The sequence below is a fragment of the Nicotiana tomentosiformis genome, chromosome 12 (assembly GCF_000390325.3).
Source record: "Nicotiana tomentosiformis chromosome 12, ASM39032v3, whole genome shotgun sequence".
In the NCBI taxonomy this organism is placed as follows: domain Eukaryota; kingdom Viridiplantae; phylum Streptophyta; class Magnoliopsida; order Solanales; family Solanaceae; genus Nicotiana; species Nicotiana tomentosiformis.
In genome coordinates this window covers 85,416,422-85,435,654 of record NC_090823.1, presented here as the reverse complement: position 1 = coordinate 85,435,654, position 19,233 = coordinate 85,416,422, and the positions used below count along the sequence as shown (strand labels likewise).

Below are 19,233 nucleotides of genomic sequence, written 5' to 3'. Positions count from 1 at the left end.
AAGTCAAACTAAGGAAACGCGTACTAGTTGGGACTCTTAACTTCATGAGTATTTTTGAGTTATTATAAGTTCACTTTCAGCAGACCTACATAGGCATTTTTTGAAAGGGAAAACAAAAAACTATTAGGAGTATATCAAGGTTAAGAAAAAAGGGAAACCGAAACTGTAATATTTCAATTTACACATTATGTTCCACTGCAAGAATAGTATGTAGCTACGTAGACTTCACCTCTTATTGCACGTAATCCTAGAAGTTACCTTTTTGTTATTCCAATGAATTGCACTCCTACTTGAACACACAAGCTGCCTATTTAAGCAACAACTTTCCTCCCTCTTTTACCACACACACTGAAGTCTGAAACACACACACAAAATATCGTACTCCTTTTATCTTTTCTATACACCAACTCATTCTCAAACATGTCTTTCACCTCAATATATGAGGATTTCACTTGGTGGATGTTTGCCTTACCTGCTATTCTTGAAACCCAAAACTTTTTTAATCTGCTCATCCCAACATTTGTTATCTTTGTGGTAATTAGTGTTTTCACTTGGGCTTTTACTGCCGGTGGCTCGGCATGGAAAAATGGACTGAACTGTATGGGCCGGGTTCCCATTCCTGGACCCAAAGGTCTTCCTATTTTCGGCAGCTTATTCAGCTTGAGCCACGGCTTAGCTCACCGCACTCTTGCTTCTACGGCTTCAACTTATGGAGCCACTCAAGTCATGGCCTTTAGCCTGGGTTCTACCCGGGCTATCGTGTCATCCGACCCGACCACAGCCCGGGAAATCTTGACCTCCCCACATTTCGCGAACCGACCGGTCAAAGAGTCGGCTAAGCAGCTCATGTTTAGCCGAGCCATCGGTTTCGCTCCCAATGGAACGTATTGGCGGCTCTTGAGGAAAATTGCCTCATCACATCTTTTTGCACCTAAGCGCATTTTAGCCCATGAGAGGTCAAGGCAGCTAGAATGTACCTCCATGTTAGTTTCGATAGCCAAAGAACAAAACTTGCATGGCTCAGTAACTCTAAGAAAACACCTTCAAGCAGCTTCTCTTAACAACATAATGGGAATTGTGTTTGGGAAAAGATATGAAATGATAGAAGAAAATAATGAGGCAAAAGAGCTTCAAGAAATTGTGGCAGAAGGATTTGAGTTATTGGGAGCTTTTAATTGGTCTGATCACTTGCCATGGGTAAAGTATTTTTATGACCCTTTTCACATCAAGGAAAGATGCTCAGCACTAGTCCCTAGAGTTGAAAACTTCGTTAAGAAGATGATTCAAGAGCATATTAATGATGGAAAATCCAAAATGATTTCAGAAGCTTATGATTTTGTTGATGTTTTGCTGGCATTAAGTGGTGAAGAGAAGCTTCATGAAGATGACATGGTGGCTGTTTTATGGGTTAGTAATAGTATTACTCTACTCTTTTTCTAGCTTTGTCTTACTGATAAATATAAGAAATTATTTTCTTATTCCCCCTTGCATGAATTTTTTTTTTAATTTCTAAGTACATTCCTGCCGACTGGCTAAAAGTTTCCGTATTTTTGGATTGTTCCATTATGGTATATGCCACTTTGATTTCTCTTAGAAGGTGAGGTGATAGTAACCTTAGTATTTAGAAACCTATCATCTTCAAGACCGTTTAATATAGGTTGTTCGCGTCTTTAAATAACTTATAATTTTTAATGATGGTAACTAACATGTTATCACATGTTAAACTATATTAATCATATAAAAAATCCTTACGACAGTATATATAACTTAAAAATCCATTATTATTCGTCCTTCCTTTCACTCCATAGATTGCTTGACATTTATTTTTTGTCTTCCCTTTGCAGGAAATGATCTTTAGAGGTACCGATACAACTGCACTACTAACCGAATGGGTAATGGCAGAATTAGTTCTAAACCAAGAAATCCAAGAAAAACTACACAATGAGCTAGAAACTATAGTAGGGAATGAAAATGTAACAGATGCACATATTGCCAAATTGCCCTACCTTCAAGCAGTCATAAAAGAAACTTTACGACTACATCCTCCGGGCCCACTCTTATCGTGGTCCCGGCTATCCACCTCCGACGTCCACCTCAGCAACGGCATGATAATTCCGGCCAACACGACGGCTATGATCAACATGTGGTCTATCACACATGACCCTAAAGTTTGGGAGAATTCGTCGGTGTTTAAGCCGGAGAGGTTCTTAGGGATGAATTTTGATGTTAGGGGTAATGATTTAAGGCTTGCACCATTTGGAGCTGGAAGAAGAGTTTGCCCTGGGAAGAATTTAGGGTTGGCTACTGTGAGTCTTTGGGTAGCTAAGTTGGTGAAGCATTTTAAGTGGGTTGGAAATGAGACTCAGCCTGTTGATCTTAGTGAAGTTTTGAAGCTTTCTTGTGAAATGAAGCAGCCACTTTCTGCTCTGGCTCGTCCAAGAAATGGCCGAATAACTACCGACTCCTCCTGGAATTGCATTATCAGCCCTGAGCCAGGAATGATCGTTAGGGGACACCCATCACTTTTTACCGGTTAAAGAGGACCTCTTTAATACATTAAGAAAATATGGCTTTCTTGATTAGGGTTTTGATTCCTAATCTAACAATATGGAGATATCTGAACTAGGGTTTACCAATGTTTCATTTTACCAGCAATTACTATAATGTATAATGCATATATACTATTACTAAATATGGAAGGAAGAATAAAGTTGGGGGACGAATTTAAGATAGTGACTAATGTAAGCACTCTTTAGTTTCTGTTCCGATAAGGTTGTATCAATGTACACTTTTTTCGCTAGTGGAATAATGAATAATACAAATTACAAAACTTATACTAGTACTATATTTGTATCAACATGGCTTTTAGCTGTGCTCTTTTACTCCTGTTTTCCTTCTCATTTCAACATGGGTACTAACTTTCACCATCTCCGAAATTTCTGATCGGCAGAGTATAAGTCTACGTGAATTCGTTCCAGTTTGTAGTTTCTTTTTATATTTAGTATTATCATTTTCTGGGTACAACAATTTTTTTTTTGTCTTTAAGTTAATCCACCCACCCAGGCTTACCCCTATCTTGTTTATTTGACGAGCAAAAAATATAAAGGAGGGGACATATGAAACCAAAACCTCCCAGAGAGAACATTACCCAAAAAAAATAAAAAAAATACAACGGCTTAATGAACTAAATTAGTGATAAGACATGTAGTGAACCCGCTATTATTTTATAAAAGGAAAACTTGACTGAAATCATACTTTAGGTGGATCACCTAATAAATGTTACTCCCTCCGTTTTAATTTATGTGAACCCATTTGACTGAGCTCGAAGTTTAAAAAAGAGAGAAGACTTTTGAACTTGTGGTGTAAAATGAGGCACGTTTATTTTGTGTGGCTATAAATCATTGCATAAAGGTATATTATTTCCAAATATGGAAATGTGTCATTCTTTTTTGCCAGACTAAAAAGGATATAGGTTCACATAAATTGAAATGGAGGGAGTAAAATATTATGGTAACATATGATTCTAAGAAGGGCACCGGGAGGGGTCTACTTGTCCAACAATGTTGCCATAGATTTGCAGAAGGGCAATGTAAAGTAGTAAAAACCTTACTAAAATCTTAATTCCAGTTACCTTATAAGTGCTACAACACTGTGAAATAATACTTTAAGTGACCTTATAAATGCTAATACATTAATATGATGTCTGAGTTTAACTTATATACACTAACAGTGTACATAAATTTTTACACTATCATATCACTTAAAAGATATCTCTACAGGTAATCCTCCATCAAAAATGAGCTTTATCTACTAGGTAATAGTGATCACTTGGCCTAAAAATTCTTTCGCATGTCAATGTAAATTAAGGTATATTTACACTAATAGCCGACCATATTTATTGTTTACTTTTTTTAGTTATATTTATAAATTATATATTAATTATACTCATATATAACATAAATTATGAATATATTATACGGGCTATTTTTAGTTTAAACTTAATTAATTAATTAAATATGATCCTAATTAATGAGGGTTGGGGTGGGTTGGGGTGGGGGAGTTGAATTGGAGGGCCTACATGTGCAAAGCTGAAAAAAATTTGCCAACCGACGACAATATCAAAGATCGATAACTTATTCCACCATGACTACTCTCGATTCTTTATTTTACGATAAATTTAAAATGGATTTACATTTAATACACTGATCCTATAAATTATTGTAGAAATAGAGGGGTAAATTTGTACTTTCCAAGTGTATTTACTATTTCGATAATTGGAATTCAGTTGGAGCTCCGCTAAAAAAAAGAAAAAAGATCATCCACTAAAGATAAAAGTATATATAATTATTCTCAAAATATAATGAAGAATAAAATTAGCATATTTTATATTAGGTATTTCGTATTAGAGGAGTAAATTAGAAATTCCTGTACAAGAAAAGCACATTACCTATCATTCTGAAGTGCATTTGAATTGAAATTAAATTCAAACCGGAAATATATAATTAATTGTGGAAGTTATTGCTTGAGAAGATTGTGGATCTTTAGTGGACTTTGAATGGAACTTGTTCAAACTTCGACAACCGAATCTGATCAACTTGCTGACCAAGGAACATGTGCTTGACCTACTATATATTTTCAAATTAATAACATTAGTTTACAACACTAAAAGGTTGAAGACAAATACTAAAAACATATAAATAATTTAGAAGATCAAAAGGTGGACATCATTGCTAGGAAATCTACAAAGATTGATGTTTTTATCGAATGTCCTCGTAGGGACTACAAAGATGATTGTAGACTATATCTTGATATACCTCCTCATCCCTTCACCACAAAGAAAATGAAAAATAATTTTTCTCCTCTTTTTATCTACAGTTTAAGATTTTGACAAACTTATTAAGAAAGTCATTTGATAGCATAAATAATGGAGTATTTGACTATATTATTACCTTAGCTCTCATTTATATGAGTAATTGATGATTGGTGTCTACTGGTGCAGTAAGAATTGAATCAATGACCTCATAAAGGTTTTAATTAAACTCCCTTGAACATTGAGCTACACTTTTGGGTTGTGCCAAGTGGATTCAAAATATAATATATAAAGGTAAAAATAGATTTTGTGTTATATGTACAGTGTAATTTTGCGGCGAAGAGGATTCGGGTGAACCCTCTTCCGCCCCTTAAATCTGCCCCTGCTGATGTCTATTTTCCTTTTTTAAAATAGCAAAAATACTACCGTAAAAACATTAATGTCTTCTTGATCCTCTAGAGTGAAAAATATTTTTAGAACAAACCTTTCGACTAATTAAGTGCCAAATAAGGACAGAAGAGAGTAACATTCTTTACATTTTAAGGAAAAATATATGAATGTTTTTTTCTCTTTGTAACAATTATGACTTTTTTAACTTGTCACTCTTTCAGTTAGTATAATTTCTTTGAGAAGACATATCAATTCGAGCTTAACTTAAACAATAATAATATATTAACAATCAAATGGAGGAAGCAGTAAGAGGGAGTGAATGAGCACCGACTAGATGAAAAAACAAAAATTCATATTATATCAAATAGGTTACAGTAGTCTTACAGAATGCAGATTTCAAGAAATTGGTCGGCTAAGAAGAAATTCAGCCAACGACGATCTTTAGGATTTACATTTAGGAATATGGATATATAAATGTCGGTTGATTCGCCTGCATTATGTTCTTTGCCTGGGATTACCCGACAAATTTACTTTCGATTCAACCTTAGATGTCATACGCGGATTTATAAATAATAATTTATGACTAAGAAATGGTACAGATTATTCTGTATGTGTTTCCAAGTCAAAAAGAAACTGTCGGAAAAAGAGAAGAAAAGAAGAACTAATGTTTAAAGAGACTGCCGTTTGATTTGAACTATATGCAGCAATTTGAACTTAATGAATTCTACTTTTAAAATTTATATATATATATATATATATATATATATATATATATATATATATATATATATATATATATATTCAAATGCTTATAGAATAATGTTAACAGTTATCACACCGAAAGAAATTTTTTCAAAATTAAAATTAATAAAATATTACCTAAAATTAACAATGTTTCAAGAAAGATTAAAAAGATTAGCTATATTATCATTTGAGAGAGAATTATTAGAAGAAATCAATTATAAAAGATTATTAACAATTTTACATCTCAAAAAACTAAAAAAATAGATTTCAAAGAAAAATTAAAAGTTTTTGTTAAGTTTAAGTTCTCCAATTAAATTTTGCCTTTAGGCGTTTTTAAGCCGCCCCTCATCACACGTCATACAAAAGCCAGCCAGCCATGTTGTTTTCCCCTTGTTTCTAGATTCTTGATGCAATTAGTTGCATTTATTTTCTTACATTTCAATAATTGTTAGCAAAATTATAGTAATTTCTTTTAAATATATTTACACTAAGAATGATAATAGTCTTAAATATCTATTTTTTTTTTAGTTGTGTATTAGTTTATAATGAAAATGCATAACTTATATAGTTTATTTTTTTCTTTAGTATTTGTCATGTAATTAATAGTACTTATTACCCATACTTATTTTAGCATGACTTATATAGTACTTTTAGATTATGTTCATTTTCATTATGGCTTATTAGTTAGCAATATTTGTTTTACAAGTTAGCTTATTATCTATATTTACAAGTTATATACAAAACAACAAAAAGAATAAAATTCAAGATGTCTAAAATTTAGTCTATCAGTTTCACGTACAATCACCCTTATTTTCAATTACCCCCTACATTTAAGATTTTGTTCCTTTTTCAAAGGATTTCAAAAATATTTTTTCTCTTTCTTGATAATCATCCAAAATCTCTCTTTTATCTTTTTATACCTCCCCTCCCCCCACCCCCCCCCCCAAACTTGCCGATTTTTTTCCTTTTTCAAAGATCTTCAAACCTAATTTCTCTCTTTCTTACCGATAACCCAAAATCTCCCTTTCTTATTGATACATTGCAGATGAAATTTGAAATATTGCTTTAAAATTTTATTTTCTTTCTTTATTTAGTCTCTCTTTCAAGATTTACTATGCATTAACAATGTCTTCACCAACAATAAAAATTATTATATGACTTTTTTTTAATAGAAATCTTCCAAAATTTCTATCTCTTCACTAAAATTTTACGGGTTGAAACTTTGATTTGCAGCTGCTCTCTTCACTGATAGGTAAAAAATCTGAATTATATGATAATTGTATCATATTTGTTTTAAAATTGTATCACAATTATATCAAAATTTTATGTGACTTGTATATAATACATCAATACCCAAAACAATACTAATACAATTATAATACGATTATATTAGATTTTTAGTGTAGAGTTATGATTGAAACTTGAAGAAGATGAAGATCATAATTGTATAATAATTCTTTAAAAATGCAACGCGATTGTATTATTATTGTGTGTGTGTGTGTGTGTGTGTGTGTGTGTGTGTATATATATATATATCATATTTGTTGCATGAATTGTATCACAAATGTATGATAATTGTATATTGTTACGAGCAATTGTGAGTTCGTGACCAATTTTATAATTTGTATCACAAATACATGATAATTGTATATTAATTTATTAGTTTTGTATCAGGTATTATTTTGTGTATTAATGTACCAGATATAAGTTAGATTCAATTGTGATAAAATATGATACAATTATGTTTTAGGCATTGATATATATGATACAATTAAGATACAATTATGATACAATTATCATACAATTATCATATAATTCTTGCAACTTCTTCTTTTTCGAGTTTCAATATGAAATTTTACCTAAAACTAACTTTATACTTAAATAACCTCTCTCAAAATTGAGATATAAACTCCAAAGCGTACTCTCAATCATTTGCAGGAATATCAAATCCAAATAAATCACAAAATTTGAAAATATAAATATCGAATTCAAAGCTTTAAAGTTTTTTAATGGAACGATATTGGAAATAATTCTGACAACAATCTGAATGCTTCTTCATTTTCAGTGTTGTCCAGTCTCCTAGCAAAAGAACGATGCAATTGACGATTTTTTAATAAATAAAGTTGTCGGCAATAGTGGGATGAGAGAAAATGGAGATTCTAGGCGTAGATAAGGGTTTTTGATGTAAAAGAAAAAGGAGAGAGAAGAGCAGGGGAAAAAAAGGAAATGATGTAATTGAATCTCTTAATTAAAGACACTAAAAATAGTTTGGGAGTCTTTTAAGGAACACTGTATACAATTTGTATGAAAAACTAGGGCTGCCTTTTGCTGAAATTCAGGGTGAGATTCGTGGGTATCTTTTGCTATATTTTGGGGGTAGTTTCAGAACAATAATTAAATGAATAATAATTTCAGGAATAATGATCAAATAATCAATAATAAACTTACGCAGGAATATCTTAATTAAATAGACAATTATTCACAATAAACAAATTTCACTCGCATGCTTTGACTCAACCACAACGCATAAGTACTCGTCACCTCACATATATGTTGTACCCGCACATTAAATCATGTAGCAAAGAGACAAATTGTCACGACCCAAAATCAACCATCGTGATGATGCCTATCATGGAACTAGGCCAGCCTCAACTCAACAACCCAAAACCAACAGCACTAAGTGTGAAAACGTTAGCGGAAGCATTCAACATTTAAGAAAAACTGTTTAAAACATATGAAAATCACAAAGCGATACAATCCAGCCCAAAACCAGGGTGTCACTGAGTACATGAGCATCTAGATCAGAAATACAGTCTACTACAGTGTCTAGAGATATAACTGAAAGTACGACAAAGATAAAGAAGGAGAGTCAAGGCCCGCGAATGACGTGAAGCTACCTTGATAGTCTCCCAAAATTCTAGGATCCTCAATCAGCAACCGCTGCTACGACCGGTATCACCTGGATCTGCACACGAGGTGTAGGGGGTAACGTGAGTACACCAATTCAGTAAGTAACAAGTCCAAACTTTGGACTGAAAGGTAGTGACGAACTCACCCGGTACATATAAAATAGAAATAATTGAACAGAAACGTAGGCATGCTTTCAATTAAATAGGCAACTCAAACAGTAAAGTAAAGCAGAACCGAACAGTGTAAGGAATATAACTCTGCTATCTCTACATGCTAATACACATACTGTATGTGATGCACCATGTTGTCAGCCTCATGTGCTCACACTCTCAAATGCTCAACCACTCGGTACTGTATATGGCCCATACAGCCCAGGGAAGATCTATCCCAGAACATATACATCACTGACTATAAGTCACCCAGTACCGAGGAAGGCCAATCCAGCCCTGTGGAGAAGATCCATCTCCAAGTATCAAGTACTTTGGACAAGATCCATGTCCAGGGAAGATCCATCCCTCAATAATATCAACCGTGCTCGCTGGGGGGTGTGTTACAGGCTCCGGAGGGGCTCCTATAGCCCAAGCGCTATCATAATCATCAATATATCCACTGCGGCGTGCAGCCCGATCCCATAACTGTCACTCATAACCAGGCACTCGGCCTCACTCAGTCATCAACCTCTCCAGTCTCACCACGGGCTCACAATGTCATAGAAACAACCCGGAACAATGATATGATGAATCAATAATTAACTGAGACCGAGGTATGATATAAAAATGCATGATCATGACTGAGTATGAAATAGTAAAAGGAAACTAGTGAGATGATAGTAAGAAACGACCGCTACGGGTCTAAACAATACCGGCACAAAGCCTAAACATGATATCTAGCATGATTTACAGTTCAACTACTTTATCACATGATGAAAACATGGATATCAACAGGATGGAGTCACTAAATGGTGCCATGGAATCACACAGGTCACAATTCTCATGGTGCACGCCCGCACGCTCGTCACTTGGCATGTGCGTCACCTCAATACCAATCACATAACACATAACTTGGGGTTTCGAACCCTCAGAACCACGTTTGAAAGCATTACTTATCTCAATTCAAGCAAAGTTGTACTCCGGAATGCCCTTGCCTCTCAATTCGGCTTCCAAATGCTCCAAATCTGTTCACAATTAGTACAATACCATCAATATATGCTAATGGAATGAATTACATAAGAAAAACTACCAATTTAGACCAAAAATCCGAAATTGGCTCAAACTCGATCCCCGGGCCCACGACTCAGAATCGGGTAAAAGTCACAAATTACGAACACACATTCACTCACGAGTCCAACCATACTAGTTTCACTAAAATCTGACTTCGAATCGACATTCAAATCCCAAAAATTAATTTTATGAAGTTTCTACAATTTTCCCCAAATTTCCACCTCAAAGTACTAATCAGATGATGAAATCGTTGATCTATTCATGTATATTAACCAAATTCGAGTTAGAATCACTTACCCCGATGAATTTCTTGAAAAACCCACAAACAATCGCCACAAATCGAGCTCTCTAGGTCCAAAATGTAAAATAATACCCTAAACCCCGTTTATATAGTGCACCCTCTGAACTCCCACTTCGCAGTCCGCGAAATTCCAAGTGCGGCCGCGAAATTCTTCTGCGGTCCTCCAAATGCACTGCCAGGCTTCAGTATTTTGGCCGTACCTTTCTCTACAGACGTCTAAATTATGATTTCTTTACCTTTCTGGAAACTAGACACGAAGAGCTACAACCTTCGTTTTTGAATCATTTCAAAATTCCTTGTATATCAAAAGCTATAGGCTTCCGATGTTGGACCAGCGAATCTACAAAACTCCCCGGAGCGCGGCCGCGGACAGAATTGTGCGGTCCGCGAAATTCCAAGCGCGCCCGCGAAATTCTGCTGAGATCTGCACTCTTATGTGTGGTCCGCGCCCCTCCTTCGCCTCAGCACCCAAAAATGTGCGGTCCGCACCCCCAAAAGTGCCAGAACATTATTAGAGTGCCGAAATACCTAGACTCGCTCAAAACTCACTCCGAAACTCATCCGGAACCTCCCGGACACAAACCATATACGAATTTCAATCATAAAACACGCTACGGACCTGCTCGCGCACTCAAAACACTGAAAAGAGGTCGTATTGACTCGATATTGACCATGGCCAAACTCCTAAAATTCTTAACTTTATTAATCTCTCAACCAATGATCCAAAAATAAACCCAAGCCCCTCGGGACCTCAACCAAATATACCAACACATTCTATAATATAACACGGACCTACTCGAGGCCTCAAATCATATCAAACAACATCAAAACGACGAATCGTGCCTCAAATCAAAATCTATGAACTTTGAACTTTTAAATTCTATATCTTGTGCCGAAACATATCAAATCAATCCGGAATGACTTCAAATTTTGCACACAAGTCATAAATGACATAACGAAGCTATTCAAATTTTTCAGAATCAGATTTCGAGCCCGATATCAAAAAGTTAACTCCCCGGTCAAACTTCCAAACTTAACTTTCTATTTTAGCCATTTCAAGCCAAATTCTACTACGGACTTCCAAATAATTTTATTTTTTCGGACACGCTCCCAAGTCCAAAATCACCATACGGGGCTATTGGAATCATCAAAACTCTATTCCGGGGTCGTTTACACATAAGTCAATATTCGGTCAACTATTTCAATTTAAGCTTCCAACATGAAATTCATTCTTCTAAGCTAACTCAGAAGTACCTTAAAACCAAAACCGACAATTCACACAAGTCATAATACCTCGTAAGAAGTTATTCAAGACTTCAAATAGTTTAAAGGAGTGTAAATGCTCAAAACGACCGGTCAGGTCGTTACAATCTCCCCCACTTAAACATACGTTCGTCCTCGAACGTGCCAAGAGTTGTTTCCAAGCCATCACATCACTATTCCATCTACCACGCACACATCCGAGGGTGATTCCACGTCACCCTATTCTATATAGGCCTGACAACATAACACAACTGAAAATCATTAATTTAACCTTAGCCCAAAACTTGGAGCCCAATTTCTAACACCCAGAATTCTTTCCAAGATCTAAATTTTACACACCGTATAAGTCTGAATAAGCTGTATCAAGCCATAGCCATAAACCCAGATATAATCACATTACATACTACACAACTTACATACTCGCAGCACCATTCCCGATCACAATCACAGTAATTACTCCAAACCAACCAAGTATAAGTATTAAAACCCCGCATTCAACAGAACATCATTCCAAAACCTTCATACACTGCCAATAATGAAAAAAACAATCAAAAACTCATAACCACTCATCAGATCAACTAACCATGGAGCTCTCTCATCCCAACCAGAACCATAATCACTTTCTAAGCCGTTTCAATATTATACTCCTGAATGTATCATAATCAAACTTGATAGTACCCATTCTAGGTCCAATGACCTTATATTATTAAACACAACTATACTATTGACATGCCACACCAATACAACTCAATCCACAACTGCGCAACCTCGTACCCAAAATGGAAGATGTCTCAAAGTAAAGAACCGTATTGTAAGTTCAACAAGCACCGCCACAACTGTAATGCTATAAGCTCATTATATATAGTAGAACTAAGACACACAAATTTAATAATAGTAACCAGCTCTTCTAGAGCTCACATTAACATCACTCGCACGGACAACTCACGTGCTATGGTATCAATATCTGAAACCGCACGGACAAATCACGTGCTAATAACATAATACGCCTGGCATGGTCACGAGCATTTAATTCAAGCATAACATACGGGAGCAATCAAATAAGTGCACATGAACCATCGTGACTGATCACAACTCCAGCACTCGCATGGCTATCACATCCTCCATGCACGATCATCCAATTAGGAATATTCCCATAATTCCTCCGAGCCATATAGCAATAATTCAAATATCAGTAGTTTATAAACCAGGTGGGTACTGCAATATCGCTGAACATCTGTAAGTCACAACACAACGCGCCTTCTGAAATGTGCACCCTTCTCAGGGATTACCGAGCAACTATAACATTTACCTAAATATATAACACTGACCATTCCATTCAGAATCCATGATCTTACTTTCAAGAATGAACTGTCACCTCGTACATATAAATCTAAATCCTGCACAACACACCACATCTATCACGTGAAAAGAACAAGAATCTCATTATAAACTCTGAGTCATCAGAAAATTACATACCCTATTAGTTGGAACCTTTTCTCTTGCTTCTTTTCCAGAGGAAATCATAATGCACAACACGTTTCCCCACACCGGTAGAAAATATCTGGTTCCAACCATGGTAGAAACCATCAAGAACACTTTGAAATCCATTCCCACCAATTCAAGCTATCAGAACTAATTTCCTCTATCTCGTCCAAGCCACGCCGGTCACCAAAACCCAAGAATATTGTCACCAAAACATCTTTAAAGTCTCCACATCATTATTACCCAATAGAACTAAGCATGCCATTACCATACTGGTCTAGCCTACAACCCCGTGGTCCTATTTCCTCCGAGGTTCTCCCGGATTACCTTCAAGTTGACATTTCTCCTTATCAGAACACTACTATCCTTACCCAAAGCTCACTATAAGACATCCCAACATAAAACCACACCGTCCTAAGGTCCATAAGTCATCGTATTCTTCTTAAGCACCACAAAAGTACCACAACCGTAACACTCACTCTAAAAATACCTTATTTGAGTTTAAGGCCGTTTCATTCACCTTCCTGATACCGAAATATGAAATCCATAATGATATACAAAAATGCCACAAGTCTCGACACCATCCAACTTAAATCTTAGATTTTATCCATAAACAAATCCGCCAAAAATTCTCAATTGTTACATATTAATCTCGAATCCATTAGAACTTTCCTGAGAGTCACCCCTTTGTTCAAATCCACATTACACTACCCAAATGGGCCAAAAGACACGTACCCCATTAGTACAACAACACTCAAAGAAGTAACCCCGCCTTAACACCACCAATCAAATTCATACTCCGTGCACACTACATCCTTCAAAATAACAATTTAATCATCTCATAAAGTGCAATATAACCCGCATTCAAGAAAGTTTCTTATTCAAGTCATTCCCGATCTCAACCTCTGCAAGTCATAACCAACCCATAAGTATGCCTCAAACAAAAACTAAAATTTAACATATATCCATGAAATTGAATTGTCAATAGCAGACTCCCCCACTTGGCTCAAAGCCATAAAACAAAACACTCAATAACTCATAATACCCATACTTCATTACTACCATAATACTACGGTTAGTTCAACGAAAATTCTTCTCAAGTTTATGCAACACCCACCATAAAATACCTCAATCATCCTCTAAGTTAGCATTTATTCTCGCGACAATCAAGTCAACTTTCTCAACCCGATTCAAATTCAAATCTCAACACATACGCCCCGTTGGTAGAAAAAAAATGCTTTATTCACATCATAAGGAACACACCTACATAGATTACTGCGCAGGGGATAACCCACCTGCTTAGTCTCAAATTGGAATCTTGTTATACCCTTTCGCAGCCACAATTACTATGAAATCAATTAATCTTTCTGAGTCCAAACTCATTAACCACACACGAAAATTTAATTTGCCCTAAAATTTAATAGCATGAAAAATCTTTCAAAATACTCACACTCGAGATTGTACGTCATATCAAACGAAAATAAAGCACCCAATGGCCTTCCTTTACATTTCAAGGAAACACTTTCCGTCACATTCAAATCGTCTTAACACATCCCGCAGTTATATCATACTCATCACAAAGCCATTCCACCGCTCATCGAGCCACAAATTCCACTCGTAAGGACATTATCGGACATATGAGTCCAAATGTACAGATTATAACTGAAGCTACCGATCCTAAGCTGCGGTATAAACCTGGCCTCAAGTCCTCCAGACTGGCCCATCACCAAAACATAGAATACACATCTTGAACCTCGTTCATAAAATCACAAGCCAGCGATGCACAACTGATACCGAGCGCTCATATGCGCATACGAATATGTGGAAGGAATTCAAAGAGTTATGTTTCAAGCTAAATCAATTTCGCACGATAGAATACAAGAAAGTGAAATTTTTCTAAGGGTTCGGCATCCGCTCGAAGATAAGTAAAGACGTCTCTGTACCGATCAGCAAGACTCTACTAAACTTGCTCATGACTCGTGAGACCTATGTTACCTAGGCTCTGATACCAACTTGTCAAGGCCAAAAATCAACCGTCGTGATGGTGCCTATTGTGGAACTAGGCCAGCCTCAATTGAACAACCCAACACCAATAGCACTAAGTATGAAAACATTAACGGAAGCATTCAACATTTAAGAAAAACTGTTTAAAACATATGAAAATCCCAAAGTGATACAATCCAGCCTAAAACTAGGGTGTCATTGAGCACATGAGCATCTAGATCAGAAATACAGTCTACTACAGTGTCTAGAGATATAACTAAAAGTACGACAAAGATAAAGAAGGAGAGTTAAGGCCCGCGAACGCCGTGCAGCTACCTTGATAGTCTCCCAAAATTCTAGGATCCTCAATCAGCAACGGCCGCTACGACCGGTATCGCCTGGATCAGCACACGTGGTGCAGGGGGTAACGTGAGTACACCAATGCAGTAAGTAACAAGTCCAAACTTTGGACTGAAAGGTAGTGACGAACTCAACCGGTACAGATAAAATAGAAATAATTGAACAGAAACGTAGGCATGTTTTCAATTAAATAGGCAACTCAAACAGTAAAGTGAATCAGAACCGAACAGTGTAAAGAATATAACTCTGCTATCTCTACATGCCAATGCACATACTCTATGTGATGCACTATGCTGTCAGCCTCATGTGCTCACACTCTCAAATGCTCAACCACTCGGTACTGTATATGGCCCATACGGCCTAGGGAAGATCCATCCCAGAACATATACATCACTGTCTATAAGTCACCCAGTACCGAGGAAGGCCAATCCAGCCATGTGGAGAAGATCCATATCCAGGGAAGATCCATCCCTCAATAATATCAACCGTGCTCGCTGGGGGTGTGTTACAGGCTCCGGAGGGGCTCCTATAGCCCAAGCGCTATCATAATCATCAATATATCCACTGCGGCGCGCAACCCGATCCCATAATTGTCACTCATAACCAGGCACTCGGCCTCACTCAGTCATCTCTCCAGTCTCACCACGGGCTCACAATGTCATGGAAACAACCCGGAACAATGATATGATGAATCAATAATTAACTGAGACCGAGGTATGATATAAAAATGCATGATCATGACTGAGTATGAAATAGTAAAAGGAAACTAGTGAGATGATAGTAAGAAACAACCGCTACGGGTCTAAACAATACCGACACAAAGCCTAAACATGATATCTAACATGATTTACAGTTCAACTACTTTATCACATTATGAAAACATGGATATCAACAGGATAGAGTCACTAAACGGTGCCATGGAATCACCCAGGTCACAATTCTCATAGTGCACGCCCGCACGCTCGTCACTTGGCATGTGCCTCACCTCAATACCAATCACATATTACATAACTTGGGGTTTCGAACCCTCTGAACCACGTTTAAAAGCGTTACTTATCTCAATTCAAGCAAAGTCCTACTTCGGAATGCCCTTGCCTCTCAATTCGGCTTCCAAATGCTACGAATCTATTCACAATCAGTACAATACCATCAATATACACTAATGGAATGAATTACACAAGAAACACTACCAATTTAGACCAAAAACCCGAAATTGGCTCAAACCCAGCCCCCGGGCCCACGACTCAGAATCAGGTAAAAGTCACAAATTACGAACACCCATTCACTCACGAGTCCAACCATACTAGTTTCACTCAAATCCGACTTCGAATCGATATTCAAATCCCAAAAATTCATTTTATGAAGTTTCTATAATTTTCCCCAAAATTTCACCTCGAAGTACTAATGAGATGATGATATCATTGATATATTCATGTATATTAACCAAATTCGAGTTAGAATCACTTACCCCGATGAATTTCTTGAAAAACTCACGAAACATCGCCACAAATCGAGCTCTCTAGGTCCAAAATGTGAAATAATACCCTAAACCCCGTTTATATAGTGCACCCTCTGAACTCCCACTGTGCGGTCCGCGAAATTCCAAGCGCGGCCGCGAAATTCTGCTGCGGTCCTCCAATTGCACTACCAGGCTTTAGTATTATGGCCATAACTTTCCCTATAAATGCCCAAATTATGATTTCTTTACCTTTCTGGAAACTAGACACGAAGGGCTACAACTTTTGGTTTTGAATCATTTTAGAATTCCTTATATATCAAAAGCTATAGGCTTCCGAAGTTGGACCGGCGAATCTGTAGAACACCCTAGAGCGCAGCTGTGCTCCTCCTTCGCCTCAGCACCCAAAAATGTGCGGTCCGCACCCCCAAAAGATCCAGAACATTATTAGAATGCCGAAATACCCAGACTCGCTCAAAACTCACCCCGAAACTCATCCGGAGCCTCCCGGACACAAACTATATATGAATTTCAATCATAAAACACGCTACGGACCTGCTCGCTCACTCAAAATGCTGAAAAGAGGTCGTCTTGACCCAATATTGACCATGGCCAAACTCCCAAAATTCTTAACTTTATTAATCTCTCAACTAATGATCCAAAAATACACCCAAGCCCCTCGGGACCTCAACCAAATATACCAACACATTCTATAACATAACACGGACCTACTCGAGGCCTCAAATCATATCAAATAACAGCAAAACGATGAATCACGCCTCAAATCAAATTCTATGAACTTTAAACTTTCAAATTTATCTTGTGCCGAAACATATCAAATCAATCCAGAATGACTTCAAATTTTGCACACAAGTCATAAATGGCATAACGAAGCTATTCAAATTTTCCAGCATCGGATTTCGAGCCCGATATCAAAAAGTCAACTCCCCGGTTAAACTTCCAAACTTAACTTTCTATTTTAGCCATTTCAAGCCAAATTCTACTACGGACTTCCAAATAATTTTATTTTTTCGGACACGCTCCTAAGTCCAAAATTACCATACGGGGCTATTGGAATCATCAAAACTCTATTACGGGGTCGTTTACACATAAGTCAACATCCGGTCAACTATTTCAATTTAAGTTTCCAACATGAAATTCATTCTTCTAAGGTAACTCCGAAATACCTTAAAACTAAAATCGACAATTCACACAAGTCATAATACCTCGTAAGAAGTTATTCAAGACTTTAAATAGTTTAAAGGAGCATAAATGCTCAAAACAACCGGTCGGGTCATTACACAAATAAGTCCTACTCCCTCAAGTCAAGGTTAACCACGGCACTTACCTCGCTTGCAACCAAATTCAAGAATCCAATAAACCTTTGCCTCGCGAATTCGTGTCCGAAATCTTCAAATCTAGTCATAAACAATTCAATATACTCAATACAAATCATAGGAATTAATTTCATATGAATTTACGAATTTTTCGGATAAAAAATTAAAATTAATTTTAAAAATCAATAGTGGGACCCACGTCTTGAATCCCGGAAAAACTCACGAACTCCGAACATCCGTTCCGATACGAGTTCAACCATACAAAAATTATCGAATTCCAACATCGGATTGGCTTTCAAATTTTAATTTTTCATTTTTGGAAGATTTTAAAAAATTCTGATTTTTCTTCCATAAATTCACGGATTCATGATATAAGTGAGTATGGAATCATGAAATATAAACAATATAGGATAAGAAACACTTACTCCAATGTTTTCCCGTGAAAATCGCCCAAAAATCATCTTACCCGAGCTCAAAATCGAAAATGGTAGAAAATGGGACGAAATCCCATTTCCCGAACTAAAGTTCTGTTTGCCCAGATGTTTACTCATCACGATCGCGGAATTTCGTTCGCGATCGTGTAGAACAACATTGGCCCCGGTCCATTTTACTCTTCGCGATCGCGAATCATGTTTTGGTTGCCCGAAATTTTAACTCTACGCGATCTCGTAAATGGCCATGTGATCGCAGAGAACATTTTCTCAACCTTACGCGATCGCGTACTGACTTGTGCGATCGCGTAGCACAAATTTGGTGCTTCAGCTTCTGTCTCATTCCTTCTTCGCGAATGCGGCTTTGCCTACGCGTTCGCGATGCCTTAGCTTTTCCAATTGTGCGATCGCGTACAATACTATGCTATCGCATAGTACAAATTTTCATCAGTGCTCAACAAGCCTTCGCGATCGCGATCAAAGAAACCAAAACTGGGAAATACCAAATTTCCAGCCATCGGTTCTTGAACAAAAATGGTCTGAGGC

The 19,233-nt window shown here is 36.8% G+C and overlaps 1 protein-coding gene across 1 annotated transcript; it reads left to right on the top strand.

Moving 5' to 3' along the window:
• The first annotated feature begins 344 nt into the window (after positions 1-344).
• LOC104106452 (cytochrome P450 78A7-like) lies at positions 345-2,839 on the top strand. Its single transcript, XM_009615001.4, has 2 exons — positions 345-1,407; positions 1,845-2,839. The coding sequence occupies exons 1-2, from the start codon at positions 421-423 to the stop codon at positions 2,535-2,537; spliced, it is 1,680 nt and encodes a 559-aa protein (XP_009613296.1). The 5' UTR covers positions 345-420; the 3' UTR covers positions 2,538-2,839.
• The last annotated feature ends 16,394 nt before the right edge of the window (positions 2,840-19,233 follow it).